Source organism: Erpetoichthys calabaricus, chromosome 3 (assembly GCF_900747795.2).
Source record: "Erpetoichthys calabaricus chromosome 3, fErpCal1.3, whole genome shotgun sequence".
Taxonomy (NCBI): Eukaryota; Metazoa; Chordata; class Cladistia; order Polypteriformes; family Polypteridae; genus Erpetoichthys; species Erpetoichthys calabaricus.
The window spans coordinates 128,873,233-128,898,970 of record NC_041396.2 but is presented as its reverse complement, the minus strand read 5'-3'; the positions used below and the strand labels follow the sequence as shown (position 1 = coordinate 128,898,970).

Sequence of the window (25,738 nt, the reverse complement as noted above, 5' to 3'; positions counted from 1 at the left end):
AAGTTTTGATTTAATTAAATAAACATATTTGTACTAAAGCGGTTTCTTTGTGTGGGCGCCTTCGTTCATTGTTTTTATCCATACGGGCTCGTTTACAGGTCGTAGCCATACGGGCTCGTGTTTGTATTACTAATCGTTGAGCTCCTTCCATTTGGAGCCGTGACTCCTAGCCTCCATGTATTGTTTTTATCCATGCGGTCTCATCTTTGTTGTTCTGTGGCTGTGTCGTTAGGTAGAAGTTGTTTACTGTTGGGAAGCATACTCCAACTTACACACACTGACTGCTGGCACAGTGGATTAGAGCAGGTGTAGTTTACAGGTTGTGGTGTTTGGGCGCCACCTACTGACTCCGGGAAGCCACTGCGTTTGACTCTGGGGTGCCGCGGCGCAGTGCGCATGCTCTTCGGTGCGTCCGCCGTGCATAAATTAAACTGTCGTTTAGTAATATAGATGGACCACTATTGACCTGCATTTGTTCTTTCTTCAGACAACAGACAAGAAGCAGGATGTTGGGAAATTTGTTGAACTTCCTGGAGCTGAGATGGGAAAAGTAGTAGTAAGGTTCCCCCCTGAGGCTAGTGGGTGAGTTACTGCTACAGATTTTTTTTGGCGGCTGGTGATTATATAATCTGTTAATATAACACAACTGTAAGTAGCACCCAGGTTTACGAGTGTTGTGTGGGATTTCCAAGATTTTCTGCTTGCTCCTCGTATTTCTTTCCTGCTACTTTGTGTGCTTCTTAACATCCTTAATGTTATTTATTATCATTTACAAACAATTGTGTTTTTCTTCTAACCAATTATTTCTCCAAATAGGAAATTTGTATACAGTATATACTCATCTAATTATTTTTCACTTTATCTTTTCTATTTTTGCATTGTGACCCATCACAACTGAAAAGAGCAACAGCTTGTGGCCTGATACCTCAGCTCATTTCTAGTTTTTCTCCTCAAAACTAAGTAACCAGTGCTTTTCTGCAGTGCTTAATATTAATAATTTTGGCAAATTAACATGTGTTGTCAAATGGGAATGTAGTGGTCATGTTTAATTTACCCTTTGGAAGATGAAATGTCAATTGTTTTTGTCCCACTGTTAACACTAGAATTACCAACGCCTATGAAAAAACTCGTAAATCCAGCCCACCTTAAATTCCTTGCACTTCTCCATCAGTGTCTTTTGTCTTGTAAATGTGCTAAACAAGGCAAGCAGCCTACTATTCCATACCCCCCACTACCGCAGAACGGCCACAAATTTCTCCCTGTTCCAGTCTTCATTATCTGGGAGTGAAGTTCTGGAGTTCTAGAATGGAAATAATAGATTGTTATTTGGAACACATGCAGTTCATGTGTGTTCCGTTTCTATAATAATCTTTGTAAACACATCGTTAAAACAAACGTTTTCCATATTTTAGTAATAAATGACAAAATGTAGACATAAACCATATAATGTGTAAAGCCTGAAGTGCAAAGATCAAATAAACACTTTTCACACATATAATCTTATAATCAAGAGTCCCCCGGTTCAGTCCTGACTGCCTCGTATATTTACTGTTTATACAATACACACATTTTTGATTTGCATCTGTAACACCTGCTGTAAAGTTACCGTTTTTTTTCCCCCCACTTTTGTTCTTTGTCACGATACATACTACCGCAACCTCCCCAAAGGGTATCTGACACTGTTAATGTTTATCTGAAACTGGGAATAACTGTAGATGTGAGTGGTGTTTTGAGACAAACAAACTGGAAATTCTCTGATCTGGATGGATAAAAGCTGACACACAAACGCTGGTGAATCTGCCTTCTTCCTATCTCATTGTCACTTGAACTTTTTTATTCAATTTTATTGAGTGTTCCTGCTTATGCTGAATTAGTATGCGCCTTATGGTCCATGATGTCAAAGCCGCACCGACATTAAACAGAGACATAGGTATATTTGATATTTGGAATTATTTATTGTATGACCTGTATAGTCCATTTCGGAAAACCTTGTGGCATGGATGCAACATTATTCATATTCATTAGTGTACCTTCTTGCACTTGTAATCGGTGAACGCGTCCCCTCCCCCTGATCTTTTCCCAGTGGACCCCGTATATGACTTGCACAGTAAATGTGCGTTGATTGCCGCCAGGTCATGCTTGTTATAGCACAAGCAACCGGCCACCTGCGTGCTCCTGCATACACTGAATAAGTTCACGCCTTCTGGTGCATGCTGTCAGTGCAGCACCGGGGAAAAAAAGAAAGAGACAAATATATGTGACATTTTGAAGAAATCTTTGTATGACCTGAATAGTGCCAAAAAGAAAACATCATCACACTACTGCAATATTATTTGAAAACGAACACCGTCAGATCGGGTGTAAATTTATGCTGGTGCTGTTAGTTAGTGTCAGATCAAGAGGGGAGGGAGAGCGTGAATGTGACTGAGAGAATAAAAGTGAAAAAAGCTAACTTTTACAAGTAACATAAATTTACACCCGATCTGTTCATTTTCAAATGAAAATGATAAAGTATACATCTTAGTATTTAAATTGTTCAGAGAGCTGTAACATGAACGTAATGAACGAGAAAGCACGTTCAAGAAGCAAGTAGTGATTTACACACACAGAGTACATATAAGAACATATAGAATATGAAGTATTTAATGTGCTACTTTAGTTACAATGGAATTCAAGAAACTAGTTAATTAAACAATTTTAAGCTGAAGTTTATGATGTTCTACTTTTAATGACAAAAGTACGTGATTAAACTGGAAATTTCGAGATTAAAGTTGATATTTGGACATTTTTTCAGCTGTGTCCCTATTTTGCTTTTCTTTTCTCTGTACCCTAATACACTTCCATATGACACTCAGACGGTGGGCTCGCCTTTTCACGGCGACTTTGATATCTGACCACTTCTTACAAACGATCAGAGTAGACAAAACAGCTTCAGTCAAGAGGTTTTTCACTTTTTTGACGTAGATCACATTACAAGCAAGCCATATATTATAGTTGTGTCATCATTTTTGAAAATCATGTTTACAATTTGGAGAGAATATTCAAGTATTCATTTTTGATTATTGAAAACACCATTTCATTGTGGATGGTAGTCAAACATTAATTTTTAAAAAGTGTCAACTAGGTTTCCAGATCATTAACCTTGATACATATCGCCTTTTCATTTTTCTTGTGTCTTTGAACAAACGATCTTCTACTGCCAAGTAATGTTGTAATGCATGTCCTTCTCCAGGCTAAGTGCACAATTTAAAACAATCAGTTTTTATTATATTATTTATATAAAAATTTTTAGTAGATAACTTCATCAAATTTCTGAGGCCCAAAATTTAAGATTGTTTTAAGAACATTTTACTGCTGTTATGTCTGGTGTTAAAATGCACTTTCTGTGTTATTTGGCAGCTACCTGCACATTGGTCATGCTAAAGCAGCTCTTCTGAACCAACACTATCAGGTGCAATTCAAAGGCAAGCTGATAATGCGTTTTGATGATACCAACCCTGAAAAAGAAAAAGAAGACTTTGAAAAGGTCAGTTGCTTAATGTAATGTGTTTTTTTACTGTTAATAATATTTCCTCCTGTATTCTCTAATGCGGGGGTGTCAAACTTTGATCCCATAGGGTTGAAGTGGCTTCAAGTTTTTGTTTTCCAGCTATTTTTTTAAATTAATAAAAAATAAAAATACCTTCTAATGGAACAGCCATCATTTGCCTTGATTGCAGTATGCTTCCCTTTTAAGATTCAGATTTTTTTCCCTCCTTAACCAGCAGACAAGCAATAAGGTAGAGCCAACAGGTGACCAGCTAATGAGATTTGTGTTTGTTTGTCCATTGTACATATCTGTTTCATTGAAATATTTGGAAAGGAAAAAGATGTCTCTTGTTCACCAAACATTTGGATGGTGCACTTACAAAAAAAAAAAAAAAAATCTGATTAAGAAATTGGGTGGAGTTAGCATTTTGGTCCTCTAGGAACTAAGCTTGTTTTAGCTGCTCATCTGTTGGGTCACTTTCCATCCTTAAACATTGTTTTGGCTGCTGGTTAAGGAAAAAATAATCAAATAGGTCTGAATCTTACAAAGAAGGTCAGTTTAAATTGAGGCAGAAGTGTGATTCAGATATACCTGGAAAGAAAACTTCCAGGAGTTTTTTCACCCTGGTGTAGTGATACTATTTCAGGACAGGAGTTATTTTTGTTAATATGTTGCAAACGCAGTTCCAAATCACTTGGTATATTATATTTTTGGCTGTAACACAGTTTTTTTTATTTATTTTTATTTTTTTTTGAAACCCGTAGCTTTTAAAATTTGGTTTGCAAAATTGGCAGCCTTTGCTTAACTCTATCATTTGTTCAGATTTAACAATTATCTCCACTCTAGCATTTGCCAGTATCATATTCACATATGCAGGAAGGTCTCTTACCTTCTTACCTGTAAACACTGCAATTAATCCACTATGCAAGATCCCTTGAATCTGGTATAAACTTGTGTATCAAGAGGCTAAAGACTTTCTGACACATAAAAAGCCTAGTTAAATATGCTGCTTGAGTCTCTTCTGGTTTGTTTATTAACATTAACATCATCTGATTTTACATAAATTTGTAATTAGATTTTGTTTTATTTATCTTGAAATTTTGTTTTATTCACAAATCATCAACCAACACATTAAGCATATAGGAAAAAATGTGCCAAATTATTATACATAATAAGAAAAAAAACCTATGAGTATGTGTATTCCACTTAAGGATTTTGGGTAATTAATAATAATAATAATAATAATAATAATAATAATTCTTTGCATTTATATAGCGCTTTTCTCACTACTCAAAGCGCTTAGCAATTGCAGGTTAAGGGCCTTGCTCAAGGACCCAACAGAGCAGATTCCCTTTTGGAACTTTATGAGATTCGAACCGGCAACCATCCGATTGCCAATGCCGATGCCTAGCCTCAGAGCCACCTAAAGTCTCTAGAACAAAACTAGAAATTCTGAATAAATTAATATATCATGAGTCGTAATGGGTATGGTAGAACTGTCAGTCAGTAACTGAAGATAAAATGTTTCATATTTTAAAATGAGTATACATACAGGGTGCGGTATAAAGATCTCCCACATTACGAGGGAGAACTGTGTGGGCTGTAGTTTGGGTAGAGCAGTGGGCTAGGTCTCATTCCGTAGGTTGGGTTCTACCGTTTTCAGTAACCATCATGAGTTGGACCAGTGAACATTGGAGCTTTGATGTTCAAGTGTATTATGAGAACAACCGTTCTGTAATAGCGATGCAGAGAGTGTTCCGTACATGCTTTGCGCTCGGTCGAAATGCATCTGTACCAGATAGGAAGAAGATTTTGCTATGGATTTCTAAACTTCAGGCAACTGGGTCCACACTGAAAAGAAAATCACCTGGCAGACGTAGGACAGAACATGTGTGGTTTCAACAGGACTGGGCCACAGCTCACACACCATGGTGTTCGCTCAGGTTGTTGAGGGAAATGTTCCCTGGGCATTTGATCTCTTTAAGGGGAGATGTGGGGTGGCCGGCACGGTCACCAGATTTAAGCCCATGTGACTTTTTCCTTTGGGAATACATAAAGAAAAAGGTTTTTCAAACATCATTCTCGATCTCTTGAGGATTTGAAGGAACGGATAGGACAGGGAATCAATGCCATTCCGCCTGAGATGACCCGGAGAGTGAAGGAGGACTTCCGGGAACATCATCAGCAATGTGTTGCCAATGATGGCCGCCATTTGTCTGATATGACTTTTAAAACCCATTAAAACAAAACTGTTTTTTACGTATTTTTCAGAAATATATACGATTTGTTTTAGATAGCTTTGTTCATTTTTTATACCCCTTCAAAATGTGGGAGATCTTTATGCCCCACCCTGTATTTAGATATACAAAGTTTTTTTATTTTTTTATTTTGTTATTCTGTAGGGACACTCTTACATGATTTATTGTTACTTGTATTGGTCTAATAACAGTCCCTACGCACTTGTACTCATAATAGTTCTGTCTTATAGCTTTTACTCTTTACCAAATGAGTACCGTACTCAAAAATCAGGCAGCAGAAAATTTAAAGATGAGACTAGGCATAAAATACAAAACATAGCAAAATTTGTAAGTTAACTGTAATCCTCTTATACAAAGTCGTGAAGGGAATTGCATTTCCCTGTGAAGTTGCAGATAATGCATCAAAAAACCTAACTGTGGTAAGTAGCGTACACCACAGACGGATGGACCACGTCACAAAGAGAGAGAAGAATTCCTCCACTTGAACCTGGAGCAGCAACAAAACCAAGGACTCCATGTAACATCGGATATCATCTTCAAACACTTGGTGTTGTAAAACTATTTATCTGTGTCAGGATAAATTACAACTCTACCCAGTAAACAGCCAGCTTCTTTTGTGTTATGTTTGTCTGTCTAGTCATTCTTGAATCTTATATGTCAATGTACAATATATGCAATTATTGTATTGTACTTATCAAAAATTGTAATACTCTATTCCTTAAAACAAGGATTTATTATTACCATGCCTATAATTGAACCAGCTCTCTTAGGCCTTCAGAAAGAAGGGTATAGAAGCCTATGAATTTGAGAAAGGATTTAAACATATCTTCAAATGATAGGAAATTAACCTTTCCACTGTTGAGAAAACCAACTACAAGTGCGGAAGATTTCAAACAGTTACCAGCTTATCTAGTCCAGGCCACCCCAGCAAGTTCATTCCAGGAGGAGAATGAAAGAGGCTGAAAAGTCTCTTGAGAATCACAGAATTTCATTACAGGGCCTACTGGTAGCTCTTGCCACTGTTGCATCAACACTTAGACTCAAAGGGCCAAACTGTGGTCATTACTTATTTTTAATCTTAAATGCCTTGCAAGAAAGCTGCCAGGCACTTGTATTCACAGCAGGAGGGGCTTGAGATTCCCATACTTATCGGGAAGAGTCCACGTGACTTCTGCCAAGAGCCAGCAGTTGTAAAAACTGCTGTGACGTATAGCAGTGCACCTTTGCAGTTCTGTTATTCAGTTTAGCTGGGGTGCTTTTGAGGGAAGACAGCCTGTTTAATGCACTACGCACAAAGTTTTAAGTGGGAAGAGTGTTTGTATGCAGTGAGATTCGGGCGCTGAACAAGGAAAGTGACGCATTATTGGGGCTCTTTTGGTCTTGCAAATATTGATTGAAGTGAGTCTGTACCACAGGTGCTTCGATATCATCTATACTAATAAAAGGCAAAGCCCTCACTGACCCACTCATCACTAATTCTACAACTTCCCGTGTAGGTAGAAGGCTGAAATTTGGCAGGCTTATTCCTTACAGCTTACTTACAAAAGTTAAGCAGGTTTCGTTTCGAAATTCTACGCGTAACGGTCGACAACGTCCGCCATGTTAAACTTTCTTATTTATGGCCCCATCTTCACGAAATTTGGTAGGCGGCTTCCCTGCACTAACCGAAACCAATGTATGTACTTATTTCGGTGGTATGACGCCACTGTCGGCCACCATATTGAACTTTCCAACGGTCTTTGTTACTTATGGGCCCATCTTCAAGAAATTTGGTACGCGAGTTCCCAGCGCTAACTGAATCCTACTTACATACATACAGTGGGTACGGAAAGTATTCAGACCCCCTTCAATTTTTCACTCTTTGTTATATTGCAGCCATTTGCTAAAATCATTTAAATTAATTTTTTTCCTCATTAATGTACACACAGCACCCCATATTGACAGACAAAAAAAAGAATTTTTGAAATTGTTGCAGATTTATTAAAAAAGAAAAACTGAAATATCACATGGTCCTAAATATTCAGACCCTTTGCTGTGACACTCATATATTTAACTCAGGTGCTTTCCATTTCTTCTGATCATCCTTGAGATCACCTTCATTTGAGTCCAGCTGTGTTTGATTATACTGATTGGACTTGATTAGGAAAGCCACACACCTGTCTATATAAGACCTTACAGCTCACAATGCATGTCAGAGCAAATGAGAATCATGAGGTCAAAGGAACTGCCTGAAGAGCTCAGAGACAGAATTGTGGCAAGGCACAGATCTGGCCAAGGTTACAAAAAAATTTCTGCTGCACTTAAGGTTCCCAAGAGCACAGTGGCCTCCATAATCCTTAAATGGAAGACATTTGGGACGACCAGAACCCTTCCTAGAGCTGGCCATCTGGCCAAGCTGAGCTACTGGGGGAGAAGAGCCTTGGTGAGAGAGGTAAAGAAGAACCCAAAGATCACTTTGGCTGAGCTCCAGAGATGCAGTCAGGAGATGGGAGAAAGTTGTAGAAAGTCAACCATCACTGCAGCCCTCCACCAGTCAGGGCTTTATGGCAGAGTGGCCTGTCGGAAGCCTCTCCTCAGTGCAAGACACATGATAGCCCACATGGAGTTTGCTGAAAGACACCTGAAGGACTCTGAGATGGTGAGAAATAAGATTCTCTGGTTAGATGAGACCAAGATAGAACTTTTTGGCCTTAATTCTAAGCAGTATGTGTGGAGACAACCAGGCACTGCTCATCACTTGTCCAATACAGTCCCCACAGTGAAGCATGGCGGTGTCAGCATCATGCTGTGGGGGTGTTTCTCAGCTGCAGGGACAGGACGACTGGTTGCAATCGAGGGAAAGATGAATGCGGCCAAGTACAGGGATATCCTGGACAAAAACCTTCTCCAGAGTGCTAAGGACCTCAGACTGGGCCGAAGGTTTACCTTCCAACAAGACAATGACCCTAAGCACACAGCTAAAATAACGAAGGAGTGGCTTCACAACAACTCTGTGACTGTTCTTGAATGGCCCAGCCAGAGCCCTGACTTAAACCCAATTGAGCATCTCTGGAGAGACCTAAAAATGGTTGTCCACCAACGTTTACCATCCAACCTGACAGAACTGGAGAGGATCTGCAAGGAGGAATGGCAGAGGATCCCCAATATCCAGGTGTGAAAAACTTGTTGCATCTTTCCCAAGAAGACTCATGGCTGTATTAGCTCAAAAGGGTGCTTCTACTAAATACTGAGCAAAGGGTCTGAATACTCAGGACCATGTGATATTTCAGTTTTTCTTTTTTAATAAATCTGCAACAATTTCAAAAATTCTTTTTTTTGTCTGTCAATATGGGGTGCTGTGTGTACATTAATGAGGAAAAAAATTAATTTAAATGATTTTAGCAAATGGCTGCAATATAACAAAGAGTGAAAAATTGAAGGGGGTCTGAATACTTTCCGTACCCACTGTATATACGTCCATATCCTGCAGCTCGGTTGCCGTGTGAGGCGGTGTTGGGTCCCCCCATCCCCACACCTCCCACATAGTTGGCTGCCTGCCTATATAAGGCCATCCGTCGCTCCGGTCTCTTCATTCCCTTCATTGCTTCGCCACGGTATTCACGTCTCCCTGCTGGTAACTGCAGCCTTTTTATTTAATCCATGGCTTCTCCGCTGTTTTATTGTTCGTTTATTACGATTATAGTTACTGTGTAGGTATTTTAGACTTCGTTTACGTTGTTCAGGTACCCATTTCCTTTATCGTTCCAACCGTACCCCCATTAACATGTCTATCGAGGTGATCACAATCGATCAAAGAACTGTCACTTACCGAGTGGTTTCCATGCCCAGAGATGGCGACTGCCTTTTCCATTCTGTGTGTTACATATTGCATAGCCATATCAGGCTCACTCTTGATATCCGGAGGAACATTGTGTCTTATGTATTGAATGACTGGGACAGGTTCAAGGTGTGGACTGATGACGGTACAGGAGATAATTATACTACGCAGGAACACTATAAGAGTGAAATGCTTAAGCCCTTCACCTATGGTTCTGAATGTGAGTTGATGGCTGCCGCTGAACTGTAATATTTTACACCTTTGGACAACCGCCAATGCCTCTTAAACATCTTAGATTCACAGGTGACGATTTGAGTAGTGGACACTTTGATGTTTATGAATGTTTAAACTCTCAAAAGCTGGCTGCGAAGTTATCAATGAAACCCCTTTCAATTCAAATGCCTCCAATTTACAGTAAGGCTCTGCTTCGCAATGACAATAAGTCTCAGGGACAGACCCTACAAAAGGTTGATATTGATTTGAGGCAAGATTGCTTTTCACATGGCCAACTATACGTTGCATGCTCAAGAGTAATCTCGGCGCACAGCTTGGTCATATTACAACCGGAGGGCCGAACTGACAATGTGGTATACAAAGAGATCCTTAACAAATAATTATTGGTATATTTTCCCTCAGTTTAAAAAGGTTTACTTTTCTCTCTATTATAAAAAGAAATCCTGTCCCCTGTCCTGATAGTCTACGATACGTGATCCTCTCGGAAGATAATTTAAAGACCCGCGAGACGAAAGAGACCTGCCACGGTGCGTCTCACGGGAACATAGAACGAGAGTCTTGCAAGATACACCCTACTTACAAGCAATATCAAAAAACACAAATCAGTACACACAGTTCCAGGGCTCTCAGTGCATATAAAGTGTATAAGGTCAATACGGTAGAAATGAAACATTAACGATTAAATGAAGAAGAAAAGTGCGGAGAAAAGAGACCCAAAAGCGATGGAGAGAAAAAAAATGGGTACAAAAAAAAGTAAAACGCCATAAACATGTTAAAAAACAAGGGGGCAAAAAACACACAGATCAGATGAGAGATAATGAAAACAGGGAAACACATGCAGAGCAAGATACAGAATATGAAAACAGAAAAAAAATAGTGTCAAAACAAAGAAACTAAAGATTGCATTAGTGCAAACGGCCAGAGTTACTTATTACAATGATGTGCAATCCACAATGGCCAGAAATCCGGAGATTCCTGAAAATGCCACCAGCTACATCGGCACAAGATATTCCAACGTTCGTAAGTAGATTGTTTTATCAGAAAGTATTAATTTTATTGAAAGAACTTGAAACGGTATTCGGGAAAATCCGAGCATACATTTACACGATCAAATTTCAAAAACGGGGTTTACCTCACATGCATTTATTGGTTACTTTACAAAAAAAATTATTAACTGCTGATGATGTCGACCGTTTTGTCTGTGCTGAAATTCCAAACAGAGAAAGCTATCCTGAGTTATGGTACAAAGTCATTAAACACATGTCTCACGGGCCTCATTTAAAAGATTCAGCATGTTGGGACTCGAAAGAAAAAAAGTGTTTAAAAAAATTTCCAAAAGCTTTCGTTCAGACAACAGATATGACAATAGCTGGCTTTCCAGACTATCGTCACAAAAAACACACTTATCACTGAAAGAAAGATGAAAAAATTGTGATGATCGATAATTCAATGATTGTACCATATAACCCGTATTTACTAAAGACTCGACTGTCATATTAATGTCGAGTATTGTGCATCAGTGATGAGTATTAAGTACATCTAGAAGTACATTCATAAAGGACACGATAGAGTACATGTAACTTTTATCGAAAGAACAAGCACAGGACGAAGTTCAAGCATATTTAGATACGCGATACATTAGTGCAATGGAAAGCGGATGGCATTTAATGGAATTACCAATGAACGGACGAAGTCATTCTGTCTACCCATGAGACCAAAGACACGCCCTACTTACAATCTATCAAATAGGACAATAGGCAGCAAAATATTCAGTCTTGTGAAGGATTTGAGCACACACAGATCCAGGGCTCTCAGCGCATAGAAAGCGTATAAGGTACGTTATAAATTAAATGGCGACATCTAAGCGAAGAAGAAAGCAACGCGGAGAAAAGAGACTCATGCGTTGGACAGAAAAAAGAGCAAAAAAGAATAATCGAGGTGCAAATTCAGAAAATAAGGAAAGTAATTAAACTTAAAGTAATTAAATGCTAAACACATGCAGAGCAGGTTAGAGACTATGAAACGAGTGAAATTAGAAAGGCTCAAAAACAAAAACGTTGGCGCTATACACATGTGGAGAAAGTTAAAGGATATGAAAGTAGGAAAATTAGAAAATATAAAAAAAGAAAGTAAAGATCGCAGTAGCGCAAACAAACAAACTAACTGCCTCATTTAACTATTCACCAGTCTAACTTTGGCTTTGCACAATAATTACGACACTGTTGCACCGTAACACTTAATTCTACTTTATTCACATAATTATACTTATTTATTATGTTATACTATACTGTTAAACTTTCTATCTATGACTTTTTGTTAACTCTTTTAGGGCTAATTTTTTTTTGTTTCTTTTCTCCCAGGGCTGAATATTTTTCCAAAAACTAACTTTTTTTAAAAAAAGAACACAAAGCAATTGAAATCAACAAAAAATATTTACTTTTGACAGTGTTACTGTCTTGCATGTTGTATGAGCCTGCATACTCTATGATTTCACATACATATCACATACATTTTACACAGCAAAATCCTGCAAAGTCTGATCTCGCTCAAAGCAGCCAATTTCAATCATTGCCACATTGCACTGCTTACAATATGTGTTGCTTTGGTGCCTACTTTTCAGTTGTCTGTTGCTGCACTTTCTCACATATATTGTTAGTGTGTACTGTAGAGAGACAAGTCACCCGTTTGCCATTGTGCCATGCCACTGCCACCAAGTTTTCTGCCCGCATGAAAACCGTATTGTCACCTTTTTTCATCTTCATCCTGTCTGGTTTCATGTGTATCCTGTTCACCCTCACTGTGCCACAAGCTCCAATTCCTCTGCTCTGTAACTCAATGAACAATTCTGGGCATGTATAAAAATTGTCCAAATGTACATAACATGACCCAAATGTTCATAGCCCTGATGCAGCTCCAGCACAACCTGACTTGTCAAGGGACAGTTCTCTCTTTGAAAGAAATACTTTCCTGTATATGTAATTACTTTCAGGCAGAAACCAGTGTTTGCTTCTGCCAGTACAAAATCCTTTATGCCATACTTTGTGGGCTTATCTGGCATATATTTGCAGAAAAAAAGGTGTCCCTTTTATTTAGTCATAAATTCATGCACAGATAACTCACAGCCAGGCTGATAAAATTGTTTCTATGTTGGTTCCACAATGTCAAGCAGGGGCTGAACTTTATGCATGGCGTTATAGCCTGGCTCACCCCATGGGATTTGCTTCTGTTTATTAGAGAAGTGAATAAAACTTTGCAGCATCACGTACCTATCATCACGCTGCATAACCTGTCCAAAGCCACCAGGGGACAAAGCACGTTTGGACCAATGCTCCCTGAAGTTATATCACCAGTTCTGTCCCATCTCTATTTGTAATGCCACAGCGCGCTTCATCTCATCTTGTTGTGGGTTTCCACTTTGAAAAACGAGAATGCAATGCAAGCACAGCCCATGATTCAAAAAATTTCTCTGCCTACCTGTTTGTCTCGTCTGACAGTAGCTGAAAAGCAGTATCAGGAGAGAGCAGCCTGAAGTAGTTCAGCAGCTGGTGATCTGTCGTGTCCAACAGCAAGCCATGCCGTCTTGTGAAGTCCGGTAGCCAGTTCGGCTCCTACGGATCAATGTCTGTGTATTCCTCCCACGCGAACCTTGCCGTAGATGCATCAGCTGCACGAATGCGCTCAGCTGGCAGCGGATCAGCTGGCGCGGCATCGGCTGGTGTCCGATCAGCTGATGCCGGCTTCTCACTCTCTTGTTCGATCTCCTGATCACTGTCAATAAAATCCGATTCTGAAAAATCAGAGTCCGTCTCCGCGATAATGCGCAAAGCATTGTCTGCCGAGTGTTTTCTTTTCTGCACTCGCTTCGCTCCCTTGTGACATGTCGATGCCATCTTGCCATTGTTTACATTTTGCAACTCACGCACACGCAAGGATTAGTTGCCGAGTCAATGAGTCTAGCATTCCTCCAAGCACAGAGGGAATGCCTGCGACGTGACAGTGAGTTTTGTCGCCATTAACAGCTGATTGTCGCCCTCTATCCCTGGATGTTGACTTTTGTCGACATTCATCCTCAACCCATCCTGTCGACAAAAGTCGACATCCGCCCTAAAAGAGTTAATCTAACGGATATTCTTCTAACTTTGCACAGTTTTGATAAGCAGATCAGGATGCATTTCACTGCATGTTGTCCTGTATAACTATGCATGTGACAAATAAAGAATGTTGAGAACTTCAAAAACGGAGTTTACCGCACATGCATTTATTGGTTACTTTGTTCATGTATATATGTTTATCTATCTGCTTATTTAAAAAGCTACATTTACCCCAGGAGTCAAAAATGTTCTGTCTAGCCCTTGTACAAAAACCTAGACAAAAGCTGGGGTATCACCTTGGTAACCCCATGTACTTTTGGAACTGTGAGAGGAAAATAGCACAACTTTACAGACAGGACTCCAATGCAGAACTCTACTTACTTTTTTACTTTGTAAAAAAAAAAAAAACTGCTGATGATGTAGATCGTTTTGTCTGTGCTGAAATTCCAAACAGAGAAACCTATCCTGACCTCATTAAAAAGATTCAGCATATTGGGTCCCGCTCCCGTTGTGCTCCTCTATGATGTTTGCCTATTCTTTTAATCGATGACTAACTGCATACTGAGCTTGTTTTATTTCTGAAAGAGAGAAACAGTTTGTTTGAATAAAGTTCCTGTCTGTACAATCTCCTGTGTTTCTGTGACCCAAGCGTGACACCCTGCGGCCTCACTGTCTCTGGGATTGAGCCGCTGCACTAGCCTGCCAGCGCCAGTGTTTACCTCTGTGTGCTTGCATGCTGCCAGTTCAAGCGCAGTTGGCTCGGTGATTTACTTAATTTCATCCATGGCGTCAGTTGCACCTTGTACAAATTGTTCCAGTAATTTTTTAAATAGTTTTTACAGTTCATTAGCAGTGTGTAAAATGATCAGTGTTGCAGTAATTGTGATGCTCTTTGGATGAAAAAAATGTGTTCTATTATAATGTCACTTTTTCTTTGTGAATTGTGACGTTTACTTAGAGTGCAGCAAAAAAGTATTTGGTGTCCAGGGATGCATTAACACCCAAGTATGTGGCAGTTTAAGGGTTAAAGCCCCAAGATGCTACCGAAACACCATGCACCTTCTAAGGCTTCTGGCAATGAAAACGCGCTTGCATGAATAACAGTACTGTACATATAGCGGTAGCATCGGTATTTTACATTCTAGCACTGTGGGAGACATAGTAGTACAGTATACAGGTTTACCTTTACATTATTTTTTTAGGTATGTATTAAGCTGAGTTTCAAATTAAATTAAAGTGTTTTGGGGCCATATTTAGGGTTTAAAGTATAAAAATAGGCATTTTTTTTAACCACATCCAAAATTCGAGGTTTTTCACAATTCACGGGTGCTCTAGGAATGTAACCCCCATGAATATTGGGGGTGTACTGTATGTCATAAACTGAAAGAGTGTAATTTAGAATAACAAGGCAGAGTGAGTTATTTGGCCACAGTACCAGAAAACATGTTTACCGAAAACTAGAGACAGTTTGAACAGTAGAACCAGATACCAGCTGTAAAACATGGTAGTGTAAATGTAATAATTTTTGACTCCTTTGCTGCGCCAGGGCCTAGGCAGCTCAACATTATTGAGTCTATTATGAATTCTTCATTGTTTTATGGGGAGCTTGGTGATGCTGCAAGACAGTGGCCCTAAGCGTACTGGTAAATCACCAAGGAATGGCTGAAAAGAAAGAAATGGAGAGTTCTGGAATGGCTTGGTCAAAGCCCATATCTGAATCCCATTCAGGTGCTGTAGGGGATTTGAAATGGGCTCTGCAGACAAGGCACCCCCCTAAAACATTGCAAATCTGAAAGACTTCTGTAAGGTGGAGTGTGAAAAACTTTCTTCCAGTCAATGTCAGAGACTGCAAGACATTTGTAGGAGTCACTTACATGAGGTTGCTTCTGCCAGAGGTACCAACTATTAAAGCCAAGAGTGTACTTACTTTTTTCACACATGGTAATGGCATATCTGTTCATTTTTGTGGAATAAATTATTGCAATTTGAAATTTTCACTTTTATTTTCCTTTATGTATAGATATTATTTAAATGCAATCATATCTTGATATTTACACGTTAAAAAATATCATTTTATAGAGTGTACTTCTTCACATGACTGAACAGTGCCCTCCATTATTTTTTCAACATGTTTGACCAAAATGTATGCAAATACCCTTAAATGATAGTCTGCAATGTGCACTTTTAATCAATTCTGAATTGTTTGACTTGTAGTTTAAAACTGTGGAGCAGAGGTGTAAATCAAGTAAAAATTTGTCCAAAACATTATGGATGACACTGTATATGTGTGTGTTTGCTTTTTTATGGATACGTTCTGTATTTGATAGTTGTTTTGTACAGTTTTATAGTTTGTTTAATAGTTGTTTTGTACAGTTGCCACATGAATATTTAAAGTGCAGCAATTTCTATAGATTAAAAACATGTATGTTTTCTTATGGTTTAAATGGTGCCCAAGGACAAAGAGTTCAAAGTTAAAACGCTTAACTTTTTTGAGATTACACACCTATTACAGTTGTTTTTGGGGGAAAAAATTAAGCATTTCTGTAAGATTAATCAATTCTGCTAATTTATCATTTTCACCCAAAAATCTTTTAAGAGAAGCTGTTGCTGCTCAGGTTTGAATTACTCATTCTGTTTTGCAGACATCTAGACAATAATCTGCAAAAAAATGTTACACTTGCAGTCATTCACACCTTTGACTACACATAATAAAGATGATTAAAGACAAATCTGAACAACTGTTGGTGCTTCAGCCAACTTGTGTTCAGAAATCTAAGGTTTTCATAAAAATTTAAATGCAATGTTGTCTATTCAGATTTATCATACCAAGTACCAGGAAACTCTTATTTGCGCACTTCATCAACATGCAACATGCTATTAATCACTAGTAGAGTGAATCTCACATAGGAGGCTATGTAAATATAACAACACAGAATGTAATGGTGAAAGTGTCCCCACAACCCCTCTTCCCACCCCTTGGTTCTGTGGCTCACTATTTCAGATATAGTAGGTAAAATCATATTCAAAATGACAGGGAACTGGATTATAGTACTTTTCACAACACTTGTACAAAGCAAGCCCTTGGTGAAAAGTATAATTTCAAAAGGTGGCACACTCATGGCAGACCCAACAATGTATGAAAATGTGCAAAATAGCGGGTTTACTTCAATTTGATTCTGACATTTATCAGTTTGTACCGTGTTGAAGTTGGAAAGCCAGATGTATAGTGGAATTTGAGTGTATATGAGACATCATTTAGAAAAAAATATAATTTGAATATGCATCTACAGTCAAGCCAATCTGACTATATACGTTTCAGTACATATACCGGCATTGCATAACAAAATTATGATTTGAGTATGTATTGCTGCCTGCTGTGGCACAAGTTTCGAGTTGCATACAGTCACATTGGTTTGGCAGCAGATGTGTGCTTATAATTTCTTAGCAGACTGAGAGCTTTGTAGCTATCAGAAGTTGGTACACTTTTGTGCAGAGCTTTGTGTTACAAACCATGTCAGAACATAAAGTTCCAAATGTTTGGACACCTCAACCAATTACAAATTTTGTTGTCTTTGAAGTAAAAAAACATGAACTTTATAGAAAGCAAACTAAAACAATTAGTTTTAAGGTCTAAGAAGTTGTTAAAAAAAATGGTAATTTGTGATTTTTATGTAGATGTTTTCATGAAACCGTTGCAGTGGATGAAACAGATTTGGAAAAACGTAGAAAATATGCAACCTGATGCTGCGACAATGCTGCGAGTTATTGGTGGTGGAAAATGTCAGTACTCCACCAACAATTGCCACTGTACAGACGAGTGAACAAGAAGCGCATCTTTATCTCCAGAAAATAATGCAAAAAATCTGTAATGAAATTAATTTCTTTTAGTTTAATTTTGTTGTCACAAATAAACATTAGAAATGTATATAAGCTGTTAAAACGTTACTGCTCCAAAGTAGATGTGTTCTGTAATAGTTAAGGCTTTTGTTTTAATGTTTGGATTGGTGCCCTTTGCATACCATTTTAAATTGCAGGAACAGTAAAGAATTTTTTTTCATTTTAGAGTACAGTTTCATGTGACAAATTATTTACCTTTATTGTGAAGAAATAACTTTCATTTGAGCAGTACTGTACCTATCTCAAATAGAAATATAAAACATAATTTTATGTAATGGTAGTTAAGTGCCAGCATGCCTGTGTATTTTGTGAATGATAAGTAACATGGTAATAATAATAATTATACATTTTATTTATATGGCACCTCTCCCATGTCAACACTCAAAAAAAGGCTGATTTGTTAACAGTACCAGTGTGTCGGCATTAATCGCATTGGAGAAAATTAGCTTTCAGTCTGAGATGTTGAAATTGGTCATTCTTTTTTTTTTGTTTTGAACAGTTAATGAACAAATATTCAGTTAACTGTTATAGATACTATAATGTTAATATTTGTCAGAATGCACATCCTTAGCATAGACAGAGAACTGCATACAGCTCTAAGTTTTTTTTTGTGTCTTTCAAAATACCAAAGTATTATTTATGTATGAGTAATTAGTGTGCTTTTTGGGGATGGTTTGCTCTTCTCTGAGAGTAGTTTCAAAGAATTGTATTGATTTTTATCTTTATGTTTTAAATAGGTGATCTTGGAGGATGTTAAAATGTTACAAATCCGTCCTGACCAGTTTACCTACACCTCAGACTACTTTGACACTATCATGAACTTTGCAGAAAAACTTTTATGTGAGGGCAAGGCTTATATTGATGACACTCCGGCGGAGCAAATGAAGCAGGAGAGGGAACAAAGGACTGAATCAAAAAACCGGAATAACAGTAAGTAGCACTTCAAAATCTGCAGTCATAAATGTATGCATTACTGTTACTTATCCTCTGCTGTTCCATACTTTGTCAACTGATTATATTTTACAGCAAGGAGGAATAAGTTCAAATTGTGATTATTATACCCCTTTTCATGTAGTTAAATACTCATAAACAGCTGGGACCTCATTTATAAATCTTCACATACGTACAAAAAGAAGCTTGAAATGTGTGTATACAAGTTCCCATGCAATCAGGATTTATAAAAGAAAACTTGACAGGGTAACTTGCATATATTTATGGCAACTCTCACCCATGTGTATGCAACATTTCAGAGAAATTGGGAAATGACAAAATCTTCCAGCCAAACCAGCTAAATGACAATCCGCACAGATGATAATTCATATCACTGAGCTGTTATTGCAATTTGCATTGATGTGACAAACATCATACGTCAAAAGTGATTAATATGATGTACAGACTGTATTTTAGTTCCCTTTTAAGAAGGCCAATGCTGTATATTTACACTGTAGTCATTTCCCAGGGAAGTGGCCGACAGGTCAGGAATATCTTAGCCAAGCTTCACTCTGTCACAACTTCTCTGGCATAATAAAGGCATCTCCAATAGCAGATGCGTGTTAATGATTTTTTTTGTCTTGTTGCATGCACAATGTGGTGGTGACCAGCGATCGGCTTGGTCACCAGAGAAATGTGCATACGTCAGGTTTTATAATTTTTTTAAGTGGTTTTTTTTTTTGGCGTATGCATTTTTCTGATTTTTACTTGTTTATCTTCATACTTGAAGTTTTATAAATGAGGCTTCTGAAGTACCTTAGTATGATTAATCTTCTGTCTCCTAGTTACTAGTTTGTTCAGGCCACCATACAATATGGATAGTTTTGTCTGTTGTCTTCACAGGCTAACTGTTGGCAAAATAACACTACAGCTGCAGCAACTGATTACAAAAATGATTATAATTATAAATAATTCATCATTTTAAAACAGTAGATCAACCCAGAGTAGGAGGCAACACTTATAAAATTACAGCATAGTATGCAAATCATTTAAGAACAATACAGGCTGCATTGTTTCCTGCGCAGTTTACAGAAACCAGAATTTAATGGCACCAAAGATTAAATGGCCAGCAATCCTCTTGGAACATTTTTGATATAAAGTGGCAGAGCTTTATCATAGTAAACACAGTGCAACAAAACAGTATTTGCCATTTTTATGATTTTGTTGAATTTTTTTCTTTGTATTTTACATTTTAAGCGTCGTGTCTTTTGGTGCTTAGTCAAAATCTGGTACTTTATAAAGGGAACCGGATTGAACTTTTTTTTTTCTTTTTTTTCTTTTTTACTTTTCGTTTCTTTCATGAGTTTTACTTATCTAGTGAAAAAAGTTATTGAACTCCAGCTGACACTATCTGAAGTTATTATCCCACAGATGTATTAATCAAACTATGATTCACTAAAGCCAGTCTTGTGACAGTCAGTCATGCTCAATGTATACTTCATTGATTTTGACCCTTACGATTACTTGTTAAGTTTCACACCAACAATTGAACAAGCACTTCCTTGATGAAAGGAAATTATCTCTGTAAAGGGCTATAAGACCATTTCTAAGGCTCTTGACCTGCATTGAACTGCAAGGAGAGCCATAGTCTGTGAATAGAAAAGCCCTGGAACAGTAGTGTATCATTCTAGTAGTGGGCAGGCTGCCAGAATTGCTTCAAGGATGTAACAAAAAAATCATCTAGAAAGTTGCAAAGGATCCCAGAAAAAGTCCAAAGAATTGTATACTTCTTTTGCCTATACAGTAATCCCTCGCTACTTCGCGGTTCACTTTTCGCGGATTCACGACTTCGCGGGTTTTTAAATACAAGTGATTGCCCGCCTATCGCGGAAGTTATGTTTCAGACCCATCAGCAACAGCAGAAAATCCGCGATATAGAAAGACCATATAAATAAACATTTTTATAGTTTAAGCCTTAAAATACCCATCCCACATGCTTTAAACACATGTAAACTTATAAAACACACTTTGTTAACACATATGATATGTGGATGTCGGGCAAAGGATATGAGTAACATCTCACTATTATAAAACATTTTAACTTCACGCAAGACAAGACAGTGAGACAGGAAAATTGGTGATGTACATGCTTTTAAATTATTGACAGGCAGAGCGGACAAGCAGCACAAAGCCAGCACAAAGTCCACTTCTCCTTAGAGTTCATTCAGCTCCCCACCCCCTTGACAATGCGAACTGCGCCTCCGGGGAGGGGGGTTTGAGTGAACCTGCGTTCAGCCCTCACACACGCACACACACACACACACACACACACACACACACACACTCCTTCCTAACACGCAGAGCGACAAGCAGGCATTTTGGCAGAAGCAGCACAAAGTCCATTTCTGCTCAGCATGAGTTCAGCTGCCCCCCTTCACAAAGCGAGTGCAGACACATTGATGTCTGATCGCTGCGTGCAGTGTGCAGTGTTTAAGAATGTAGAAAGTGTTTAAGAGCATAGGAAGTGTTTATGAGTGTGGGAAAGGTTAACGAGAGTGAGAAAGGTTTATAAGAGTGTGGGAAGGGTTTATAAAGCCTTAAAATATGTATAAATAATAAAATAAATATAGGTCGCTACTTCGCGGATTTTCACCTATCACGGGGGTGCTCTGGAACGTAACCCCCGCGATAGGTGAGGGATTACTGTATAAATGTCACTGTTAATGATTCTACAATCTGAAAGACACTAGGCAGAAATGAACTTTTTTGCTTTATTATAGAGTAGCAAGGCATAAACCAGTCCTATCCAACAAGAAAATAAAGTTCTCTGGCTCAATGAGGGTGATATCTTTCATAAAAACATATTCACTCAGTTGTGAAGCACTGTTCTCCTCTGCATATACATGTGCAAATCACATATTTTACTAATGAAATAGATCAGACAACATGGAAATTTAATCATTTATTTAAAGGAAGACACCCTTTGTTATGTAAAATACTTTTGATTTGTTTATTGTAGCATACAGAAACAACTTTGTAATGTGGCAATGACCCGCTGGTGGGATACCTTGTACTTAAGTGGCTACAAATACCACACAGTTTACCTTGAAAAACTGTAAAATGCTTTGCTCATTCAATACACTAATAGAAAACAAATGACTTTCATTATTGCCAGTTTCATTCTATTGTCGTGTGAATTTTCAAAAAAAAATGTGTCATGGATGCTTTGTGAGCACAATTTGTCACCAGTTTGTTATACAATAATACGATACAATTTATTTTTGTATAGCCCAAAATCACACAAAGAGTGCCGCAATGAGCTTTAACAGGCCCTGCCTTTTGACAGTCCCACAGCCTTCATTCTCCAAGTATGGGTAAAAAATAAAAAAAAATTAAAGAAATCTTGGGAAAGGCAATTCAAAGAGAGATCCTTTTTCAGGTAGGTTTGGCGTGCAGTGGGTATCTTAAAAAAAGGGGGGGGGTCAATACAATACACAGAACAGAACACAAGTAATACTCAATACAATACAATGGGGAAATGGAAATATTACAAATACAGAGCAGAATTCAACAGTAGATGATATGACATGAGAATTCTGATTTGTTCAGAGTCCTGGATACCTCGGCCATCAGGCTGCCTCCCCCTATTGGCCATTCCACAGCTGAGTCAGTGCTGGGACAGCCAATCTGATGAAAGGACCCCTGTTCCCTATGATTCTTGTGATCCTCCATTAGAAGCGACTTTTCCTTAGGCTAGCAAAACAACTTGGTAGTAGGGCAGTTAATACCGAGAAGAGACACAGAATAGGTGAGGGTTAGTAACAGATTATAACTATCATATTACTTATGTTTTAGTGCTAATGACTAACAACAGAGATGCAGTATGTACATTTAATCAACCGCTCTAGTCTGGGTATGCTAAACTGAAGTATTGAGTCTCAAACCACCTACACCTGAACACCAGCAAATCCAAGGAACTGGGGTGGATTTTAGGAGGCCCAGACCCCTCATGGACCCCATGATCATCAAAGGTGACTGTGTGCAGAGGGTGCAGACCTATAAATACCTGGGAGTGCAGCTGGATGATAAATTGGACTGGACTGCCAATACTGATGCTCTGTGTCAGAAAGGACAGAGCCGACTATACTTCCTTAGAAGGCTGGCGTCCTTCAACAGCTGCAATAAGATGCTGCAGATGTTCTACCAGATGGTTGTGGCGAGTGCCCTCTTCTATGCGGTGGTGTGCTGGGGAGGCAGCATAAAGAAGGATACCTCACGCCTGGACAAACTGGTGAGGAAGGCAGGCTCTATTGTAGGCATGGAGCTGGACAGTTTGACAGCTGTGGCAGAGTGACGGGCACTGAGCAGGATCCTGTCAATCATGGAGAATCCATTGCTTCCACTAAACCAGTGGTGCCCAACCTTTCATAATATGGGGGCCAAACTTGACTTTGCTGTGAATTTTGCGGGCCACATAGTATGTGAAAATTAAATATGGATATTTAAAATTATTCTAGTTACCGAAACGTGAGAAAAGAAAAGAAATGAAAAATCAATAATTGGTGGACTCACCATTCATCCATCCATTATCCAACCCGCTGAATCCGAACACAGGGTCACGGGGGTCTGCTGGAGCCAATCCCAGCCAACACAGGGCACAAGGCAGGAACCAATCCCGGGCAGGGTGCCAACCCACCGCAGGGACTCACCATCTGATGTTTATTTTATTAGTGCGATGTCTGCAGTTGTTTTTCAGAAACCAGTTTCGGAATGTTTGGGTCAAGATTTGTCACATTGATCCTTAGCACAGAATGAAGATGATCATCTGTAATGCAAGAACGTGACCCGGTTTTTGCTCTCTTCATCACGGAGAAGGTTTGTTCACAAACGTATGTGCTTGCAAACGCTGTGGTCATTTTCAGTCCTTCGTTTCGCAAATTTGGAAAGTTCACTGGTAACAGTTCAGCATAAAACTCTGGTAGAGATTTTTCTCTAAATTTATCCTTCAGAGACGTATTGCATTGTAACTTGATCAGTTCCAGTTGTAAATCAGTTGACGCAGTGGGAACGTCAACTGAAAACGGATTTTCAAATAAATGGATTTCACTCCCGAGGTCATGGAAATCTGCAAACCTCTCCTCAAAATTTTCACTCAGCAGCTTCAGAAGTTGGACCATTCTTCTTTTTGGGAAGTGAACGTTCATCTGTGACTGTCGTAGTGCAGAACACGTCGGAAAATGCACCAATTGCTCCCTTTCAGCGTGTTGCATGAAAAGTCTCAATTTAGCTTGAAATGCACTTATATCCGCATACACATGGCAGATAAGCTTGTTTTTTCCTTGCAGTTTTATATTGAGTTCGTTCAAATATTGAGTTAAATCGCACAAAATTGCTAAATCCCATAGCCACGAGGGATCGCTAAGCTCAGGAAGTTGCTTTGATTTTTCAGTCATGAAGATATCTGTCTCATGCCGCAGGTCAAAAAACCGTTTTAACACTTTGGCTCGACTCAACCAACGAACTTCACTGTGATATATGACGTCATTATACTCAGATTCAATTTCGTTGAGAAATTCTCTGAAAGTCCTGTAATTAAGCACATGCGATCTTATGAAGCTCACAGTTTTAACAACGACCTTCATAACATGTTTTAAGTTCAATTGCTTTCCACAGAGATTCTGCTGGTGAATTATGCAGTGGAGCTGTAATGGTCCAGAACCATTTGATGCAAGCACTTTTTGACTTATTCTGGAAGCCAACCCATTGTGCTGTCCAACCATGCTTTTTGCACAATCCGTAGTCACTCCTACAAGTTTCCTCCAGTCGAGCCAAAGGTCGTCGATCACTTGTGATACTTCTCTGAACAAGTCTTCCCCAGTAGTTGTTCCACTCATACTTTTCATTGCCGCCAACTCCTCAGTAATTTAAAAAGTAGTGTTTATACCACGAATAAACACCAACAATTGAGCAGTATCTGTCACATCTGTAGATTCATCAGCAGCAATTGAAAACATTTCAAATTGACCTACCTTCGTCTTCAGTTGCAGCAGAAGATCGCTTCCCAAATCTTCAACTCGTCTTGTGATTGTCATTCGAGACAAACTAACAGTCTCAATTGCACTCTTTTTCTCCGGGCACAGGTCTTCTACCACTGCAAGAATGCACTTTTTCACACATTCACCTTCGGAAAATGGTTTGGCTTCCTTACTCAATATGTGAGCAACCCGAAAACTCGCTCGAACTGCTGCTTCATTTTCTTTTCTTCTATTATTAAACAGTTTTGTTAATCCACCAACCTCTTCACACAACTTGGCAATCTTCTCTTCACGCGGCAAACCAACACGTTGATCATACTTTGTTTTGTGTTTAGTTTCATAGTGTCTTTTAATATTATGCTCCTTGAATACTGCAACCGTCTCCTTGCAGATGAGACACAGTGGTTTCTCATCTTGTTGTACAAAAAAATACAAATTTGTCCACTTCTCCTGAAAATTTCTGCACTCCGAGTCAACCTTTCGTTTCTTCCTTTCCAGCATTTTCCACGGCTACACCGATAGCACCATCCGCTCAAATCAAATGCCGAAGGCGAACTGTCTGACATGGGAAAATATCGCAATTACGATGACCCGTAGTATTTCTTGTAAGGCGCAGGGGGACGCCACACATGTTACGAAGCGAGTTTCTGCTCCATTCCTCAACGACGTTGAGTCAACGTGGTTGGTCATTATTCGAAGGTAGGAGGGGTGTGGGGTGGGGGAAGACATACCAGACCCCATTAGCACCACAGATAAGAAAGAATTAACAAAATTTGTTCGTCTGGCTTCTGAAAACAGTTAGGGTTAAGTAAAGAGCGACCCTCCGGCGCCATCAGGGATCGTTTCTGACTGAAAGTTATTCTAATATTAACGTACAGTCATACATCACTAAATAACTATGTGAATATAGGAATAAAAGAGCGGGCCATATGTAACACCTTCACGGG

At 38.8% G+C, this 25,738-nt stretch overlaps 1 protein-coding gene across 2 annotated transcripts in view; it reads left to right on the top strand.

Moving 5' to 3' along the window:
• The window catches only part of eprs1 (glutamyl-prolyl-tRNA synthetase 1), a 208,488-nt gene that overhangs the window by 14,812 nt on the left and 167,938 nt on the right, over nucleotides 1-25,738 (top strand). For both annotated transcript variants that reach the window (XM_028797360.2, XM_051925007.1), the window contains exons 6-8: nucleotides 488-582; nucleotides 3,400-3,526; nucleotides 18,564-18,756. In XM_028797360.2, coding sequence (XP_028653193.2) covers nucleotides 488-582; nucleotides 3,400-3,526; nucleotides 18,564-18,756 — 415 coding nt within the window. The remainder of the gene's footprint in view (nucleotides 1-487; nucleotides 583-3,399; nucleotides 3,527-18,563; nucleotides 18,757-25,738) is intronic.